Source organism: Limulus polyphemus, unplaced genomic scaffold (genome assembly GCF_000517525.1).
Source record: "Limulus polyphemus unplaced genomic scaffold, Limulus_polyphemus-2.1.2 Scaffold1297, whole genome shotgun sequence".
NCBI lineage: Eukaryota > Metazoa > Arthropoda > Merostomata > Xiphosura > Limulidae > Limulus > Limulus polyphemus.
The window spans coordinates 50,454-58,890 of record NW_013666907.1 but is presented as its reverse complement, the minus strand read 5'-3'; the positions used below and the strand labels follow the sequence as shown (position 1 = coordinate 58,890).

The following is an 8,437-nucleotide window of genomic DNA, read 5'->3' as shown; positions in this document are numbered from 1 at the left end:
GACAAACAAAGCAACACAAAATAGACATTACTATCTTGTTGATTGTACTCGATCTTTAATTCGACAAACAAGCAACACAAAATGACATTACATCTTGTGATTGTACTCGATCTTTAATCGACAAACAAGCAACACAAAATGACATTACATCTTGTGATTGTACTCGATCTTTAATCGACAAACAAGCAACACAAAATGACATTACATCTTGTGATTGTACTCGATCTTTAATCGACAAACAAGCAACACAAAATGACATTACATCTTGTGATTGTACTCGATCTTTAATCGACAAACAAGCAACACAAAATGACATTACATCTTGTGATTGTACTCGATCTTTAATCGACAAACAAATGTTGTAAACAACTTCCACTACTGCTTCATCTCAATGGGATGAAATATTCCAAGTATTTATTAATATAATAATAAGTATAGAAAAAATGTGTATGTATGAGAATCTTTTGTTTGTAATTAAGCACAAAGCTACACAATGGGCTATCTGTGCTCTGCCCACCACGGGTATCGAAACCCGGATTCTAGCGTTGTAAGTCCGCAGACATGCCGCTGTGCCACTGGGGGGCATATGAGAATCTAAAAGCCCAGATTTTACCATAAAAATAATGCGTTGAAGTAGAACCTTATTCAGACCCCCTAGAAAACCTATAACTCTTAAAACTCTAAACGATATTATAAAAAGCAATGTGTTGAGGATATAAAACTGTTTAGTAACCACTAAAGGATGTAAACAAACATAAAACAGAAAAAAGCATGTTAAAATAATTCGTTGAAGACATTGTTGAAACATCCTTAAAGTTATATCTCATTAAAAACCCAACATCACTATTATTTAGATATCTCTAGAGATCAAACAGATATGTTTTTTTTAAATATACAAAACACTCTTTGAGCATTCCTAAAGAACACACAAATAGGTTTCTTATCATATATAAACATTGTTTAGGTATTCCTAGAGAACACACAAATAGGTTTCTTTTCATATAGTAAACACTGTTTAGGTATTCCTAGAGAACACACAAATAGGTTTCTTTTCATATAGAAACACTGTTTAGGCATTCCTAGAGAACACACAAATATGCTTCTTTTCATTTATAAATACTGTTTAGGCATTCCTAGAGAACACACAAATATATTTCTTTTCATATATAAACACTCTTTTGGCATTCCTAGAGAACTTACAAGTTTAAAACCAGAAATACCGACATAACTATTACGTGTTGAAGATAGAACCTTAGTGTTGACGAAAAACAACAACAAAAAGTATCAAAACATATAAATTTGAAATATATTCAGAAACGTTTAAGCGTTGTTAATTCCGTGTAATATTTGTAAAAGGATCTACCGTTTCCTAGGTGTGCCTGAACAATGATTTACTCACAACATCCTGTAAAACAGAACACAAGCCTATGTTATGTCAAGTTAGTGTATTACCTACATTTGTTTGCTTGTCATTTTAAATGCAGATTGACAAAACGAAAATACTACGTTTACATTTATTCACGCTTCGTGCAGTAACAATACTTAATAATAAGCATCCTACAAAGAGTACGGAAACAAGGTTTGTTTCTTGTTGTTGTTTTTTGCATAATTTGTAGTTGACTACCTGAAACACAAAGATAATGAGCTTCTAGGTAGTTCACGGTTCCTGAATAAGGGTCATCAAATATCCGACTGGACGTTCGGACAATGCAGCCTTTTTTTTTCTGGGCACAGCTTCAAATAATATAAATGACTTCAAAATATTTAACAATAGTCACAAAATAATTATGTTAGAAATATACACAAAGAAATTCAAAGCAAAGACAAAACTAATACAAGCCTATCATGTCATTCAAATTATTCAAACGTGACTCCAATTAAACCAAATGTTTTACGGAACACGTTTATGTTTACTGTTCTAATCATGTTAAATGTTATTACCTGCGGCAAAACGGAGTTCCTAAACATATGGTAAAACATTACTACCGGCACAATGAAACATTGTGTATTTGGATTTAATGTCGTATTTTTGTTTTGTTTTATAATCGAACAAGTTAAGAGCTGCATGTAGTTACTATTATAGTAACGAGATGGTCCTTCAGTTTATTGAATATCAGTGGAACATTATATAAGAGACAACTGAGTTACAGCCTTTCGATCGTAAAGTTTGGGTTCATTGGCTACTGTGTATAGTGGTAAATAAGAAGTAGAAATTCTGAAGAAATGGTTTGGTTGTTTCTGTTTTTGAATTTCGCGCAAAGCTACACGATGGCTATCTGCGCTAGCCGTTCCTAATTTAGCAGTGTAAGACTAGAGGGAAGGCAGCTAGTCATCACCACCCACTGCCAACTCTTGAGCTACTCTTTTACCAATGAATAGTGGGATTGATCGTCACATTATAACACCCCCACGGCTGAAAGGGCGAGCATGTTTGGTGTGACGGGGATTCGAACTTGCGACCCTCAGATTGCGAGTCGAGCGCCGTAGCCACCTGGCCATGCCGGGCCCTGAAGAAATGGTGAGATAGAAACTGTGTATTTGGATACTCGGGTACATCTTCGTTTTCAAAAGGGAGAGGGTGGCTGTGATAGTTGCTATATATGTTCTGCAATAATACATCTTACGATTCAATATTATTGCAGATGAAATGTGAGGGGGAACACTCTGTCGTTAATGTAAAAGTCAGAGGGGCATGTCTCCTCGCCCCATATGAGAAGTACATCAACGTTGGGATATGATACTAGTATTCATATATAATGTGTCATTTTATTATATTAATGGCAGCCTTTGTTGTGTAAAAAAAAATTTCATGCGAATATCCATCGTGTTTCGAAAACGAAAAAAAAAACACACAAAAAAAACAAGGTTCTAAAACTCAGATTGAATATTGTTCTTTCAATCTTGATGCAAACGAACGTTGAAACATGAAACAAAGTCACTAAATACAAGTCTCGAAACAAAATATGTAAGTTCTCGGCAAAAGTACCAGAAAAAAAATCTGTTTTTAAAATTTGGTTTTAAGAGTTTTGAATCTTAAAATCAAACCCAAAATAAAAAGCAAAATAAGGAACACTAAAAAACCAAAAACCAACCTAGCATACACTGGTATTGCACTTCTAAATATTTATAAGTTCCCGGGCAGGGTTCACCGAACGTGTGACTTGTGACGTTGACTATACAGCTGGGAACGAGATTACATCTGAAAGGATAAGACGGATTTCATTACGGAGTCAGTACTTAGCTGACATAATGAGTTTCTTTATCAGTAATCTTTAAAATTTCGAATTAAAAAATTGTTTTTCATAACAAAAACTAGCTCAAACTCACACACACACACAAATAGAATAAGTGCGTGTTTTGGAATTAGATGTTATTGTAAAATAAAAGATGAACAAATATAATAATAAACGTCCAAAATGATTATTAATTGTGAATTATTGTGTGGAAACATACTTCTGTTAACATGTTTTATTTTATTTCGATTTATTTCGATACAATGTTTTTATGTAAGTTATAGCACTATTTGTCTTCGAAACAGCTTGATTCATTATTTGTTTTCAAGCTTGAAGGAGGACACAGAGACGAGACAAACGGCGAATTGGTCCTGAAACAAAATTATAAACTCAAAATAGAAACGAACATCACTAGACATATCTAATTATTGTCCAATAATATCGTTAAAAAATACAAAACGGAAATACGATTATTAATGTTGTTCATGTTTATCCTGAAATACGATTATTAATGTTGTTCACGTTTATCCTGAAATACGATTATTAATGTTGTTCATGTTTATCCTGAAATACGATTATTAATGTTGTTCGTGTTTATCTTGAAATACGATTATTAATGTTGTTCACGTTTATCCTGAAATACGATTATTAATGTTGTTCACGTTTATCCTGAAATACGATTATTAATGTTGTTCGTGTTTATCCTGAAATACGATTATTAATGTTGTTCATGTTTATCCTGAAATACGATTATTAATGTTGTTCTACACTTATTAATGTATTTGTTAACAGATAATACACTTATTAATGTATTTGTTAACAGATAATAACCAATTACTATACTGAAGCGTAAGTTTCTTGTTTCTTCAACATATATATATGTTTAAAACAAATATAATATGAATTACAACTCAATCTAGAGTTTATTTTTTGTATATGGATGGAATGATAGATTGATAGATTAGGATAAACTTTTAATTTTTGATTTTTCTAGAGTTTTAAAGAAAGACCAATAGACGATCATAAGCAGATTTCAGGATAAACGTGAACAATATTAATAATCGTATTTCAGGATAAACGTGAACAACATTAATAATCGTATTTCAGGATAAACATGAACAACATTAATAATCGTATTTCAGGATAAACGTGAACAACATTAATAATCGTATTTTAAGATAAACATTTATCTGTTAACAAATACATTAATAAGTGTAGTATGCAAACTTTTCACACTTTACAACAAGAACTTTTTTCTGCAAATACTTATATCTTAGTATTCTTGCGATAAAAAAGATAAGGGATTATTTTATTAATAAATGTAAACAAAACACGCTACATGTTGCATAGTTTAATACACAGAGAGAGTTTAAATCATATATACGTGTATTATAGTTGATGTTTTCTTAGTGCAAAGCTACGCAATGGGCTATCTGTGGGGAAATTGAGTCCTGGATTTTTGCGCTGTAAGTCTATAGACTTACCACTTACCCACGGGAGAACAAACATGCATAAAGCTTTAAGGTAAAATAATAATAAAAAAAACGTAAAAAGTTTGTCATTCTAACGTAGGCCTTATAAAATAGTGTATGTTTTTTGAAACTGAATAGTACTCTTGAAGATAGGCAACTGATATTTATGCTTTCTTGTATGTGGGTTTTCATTTATTAATTCGTTTGTTTATCTTATTGCACACACACACACAATATACATACATATAGATAGATAGATATATATATATAGAGAGAAATATTTATTTAATATTACAAGCCCCTTACCTCTCATGAATCACAAAGTACGACTTCTCCGCTGCACATTTCACACTCCAGTCTAAAATCCCCTGATCGTTGCAGATGCTAATGCTGAAACGACCGTAATTAGCACGTAGTACCTTGATTAACTGCTCATTCTCACAGGAGATCTTCAAATTATTTCCTTCGCAAGCATACGCTGTACGATAACGTGCTCTTTCTAGAACAAAACAAAACTAGCATTACTTTAATAACCCAAATTTGTTTGGTTTTTCAAAGCTCTATACATTGTACTTAAAACAAATCGTATTATCACGCTTTATATGTTTTGTTCATATATCGTATACTAGGTAAAAAAAAATCAATATAGCAATCTTAATGCAAGAGTTACAGTAAACATAGGAAGGTCAAAATCAAATTTCAAAGTCGTTTTGTGAAAATAATTTTAGCTCCAATGTTTCGATACGTCAGTACTTCTTTATCAAAGAATCATTATCTGGTCACGTGCCTCTCCAGGACTGCATATTTTACTTAAAGTAGTGGCAATCAAACATTTAAACTCACATATAGTTGTGTGATTAGACATCGTGAACATTGGATAAAAGTGTTGTACCGAAACGTTAAACTAATACACGGGCGATCGTCAGAAATGCCTTTGCAGGATTAGTACCATTAAAGCAGAGCATACATGATACTCTCTGTTACGTGATGGGGATAATGCTTTGTTTTTTTTCAGTTATAGAATATATTTCATTTTACGCAAGTTTCACAAAGGTAGACAAAGTCATTCCGAAACTACACACTCATTCGACACATATTTATTTATATATTGTACTCCTTATTCGCAGTTACAGAATTAACAACCGAGCCTTGCGTATACATGAAACAATGTATTATAGTATAAAAATACAAAGACATGGTTACAATCACTCTAAGAGAAAACGAATTAATTAAGGAGCCAACGTTTCGCCCAAACAGCCTAAATCGGGACATAGAGATTGTTTGGCCGAAATTTTGACCGCTTAATATTTTGTTCTCACAGCAGTTTTAACCATTTCTTTGTAATTTCACAGGCCTAGCTTGGTCTAGAGATTAACGTGAGTCTCGGGATTTATTATTCGCGTCCCGTTACCACAAAATCGTTCTGTTCACTTTAGAGCTGTGTGCGCGTTATTAAAAGTGATAGTTAAACTGAGCGCTATTGACTACCTTTCTTCCCTCTAGCCTATCAGTTTCAAATTAGGGACGGCTTTGTGCCGATAACACTTTCATTATTATTAGTAGTAGTATTAAATGTACCATACTGGACTTTTTCACGTATTCTGGCCATGCATTTTTTTCTTGTAAACAAAGAACCAAAACACGATACACCTCTGAACACGCATAACATTCTGCAATAAGAAATGTGATATCGCTATTACATAAACAATGTGCAGATTCGCGCGCGCGCACACACCCACACATACAAACACATTCAATTATCCACCTTTTCGTACATTTATTGAGTAAAATGTATTTATAATAATAAAAAAATGTTTTCTAATTATAATTATTTAGTACACCATTTTAATTAACATTAAATACTGATTAAACTTTAAAAATCTAAATGAAATGGCTAGAAGATGCATCCTATAGAGAAAATTTGTTTTGTTTTGGTTTGGTTTGGATGTAGTTAAACACAAAGATATACAATGGGCTATCTGTGCTCTGCCCACCACGAGTATCGTAACCCGATTTTTAGCATTATAAGTCCACTGAGCTATTGGGGAGGATGGGGTTGGCTGTTTGTTGTTAAGCGCAAAGCTATATAATTGGCTCTCTGTGCTGTGTCCATCGCTAGTATCGAAACCTGATTTTTAGCGGTGTGAGCCTTCAAACTTACATCTGAGCTACTGGGAGACCTATAGATAAACCCATGATCTTCAAATGTCGAATATAATAGTATCACTAGCCCCCAGTGGCTCAGCGGTAAATCTACAGGTATAATGCTCTAAATATCGGGTTTCCTTACCCGTGGTGGGTAGAGCACAGATAACCCATTGTGTAGCTTTGTGCTTAATAATACCCAAACCAAACTATCTCTAATCTTGATCAACAAATCATCTAGAACGTGAAACAATTAGCTATTTTATAAAGTAATGAACGAACTGCCTAGAAATACCAGATTTCAGTACATCAGAAAACTAAAACCAAAATTGTTTAGAATAGTTAGTGTGTTATCTTCGCTGTTAACATTTTTTTGGGCCGTAATCCCAATCATATTTCTACAAAAGCTACGGCCAGAATAGGCTATTGAGGCTCACCTTAGATCCATAAAGTAAACCAAGAGTGCATATGATTGTTAACGAGAGCAATATTTACTAGTTTCATTATTATCTAAAATCATTTTAAACTGTGTAGCTTAGAAAATTAATAATATACGTGCAGGTGCAAAATTTAGAGCATATGAGTGTTTAGTCATTAAGAAATTGTTGTAATTTCTTGATCTTATATTTCGGTATTCTTACTTATAAATAAATTGATATCAGCTTCGTAAGTTGAGGACTTATAATGCTTTTTTTGCAAATACACTGTTCACTATTTTCACAACAGCTTTTATTCACTTCTCTTCTGGGATCACCTTTCTTAAAGAGTCTTGATTTTATAAAACATTATTACAGTAATCTATCACATACGTTTCTTTAAAGTCATTAATTAATATTAATGTAACTTACGATGTCCTTAACAGGCTAAAGATATTGCCAATTTTAAACTGTACACTAACATAACATTAAACCTTCAGCACAGTAATTCCTTTTAATTATCTTCCTTGAGGCCACTTGCTTTGCTCAGTGTTCAAAAACACTTACATGTAACAACTAAACCCTGAGGCTTCGTGGTTAGTCATGTGTTGTGTATAGAAATTACACACAAACTTAAAACAAGAGAACATGACAACACTTAAGTGCGTGCAAATTAGGCTTAAGGTTAGTTAGGCTAGTTAAGCCTATTTTACTAAATTATTTTAACGAGATCTTGTTAATTATATAAAGATTTTTTCTTTATATTAAGCTTTTTTTTTTTTTTCTAAATCCATAACACTGAAACACAGTTATTAGCGTGTAGTATACCAGATATGGGTAAAACCGTAAAATATTTAAACCCTTTCCTTAGTTTCAAAAATTGTAGTTGTGACTACAAAAGTTATCACATATTTATTTTTTACATAAGTGATGATTGATCAACTTCATTCAGAAGTTTAGCTATAGTGAAGATAACTGCATTACCTACTAGGTTATCTAGTACAGTTTATACATCAGAGATGTACTTTAACTTAAGCATTAAAATTGTCGAGCTAACTTAACTGCACCATCCATAAGTTATCTAGTACAGTTTATACATCAGAGATGTACTTTAACTTAAGCATTAAAATTGTCGAGCTAACTTAACTGCACCATCCATAAGTTATCTAGT

At 32.6% G+C, this 8,437-nt stretch overlaps 1 protein-coding gene across 2 annotated transcripts in view; it reads right to left on the bottom strand.

Annotated features, from left to right (window-relative positions):
- LOC106463000 (latrophilin Cirl-like) overlaps positions 1–8,437 on the bottom strand; it is an 84,410-nt gene that overhangs the window by 38,728 nt on the left and 37,245 nt on the right. For both annotated transcript variants that reach the window (XM_022390401.1, XM_022390402.1), the window contains exons 2-3: positions 5,012–5,204; positions 3,093–3,199 (exon numbers count right to left, since the gene is read on the bottom strand). In XM_022390401.1, the coding sequence (XP_022246109.1) occupies positions 3,093–3,199; positions 5,012–5,204 (300 nt within the window). The remainder of the gene's footprint in view (positions 1–3,092; positions 3,200–5,011; positions 5,205–8,437) is intronic.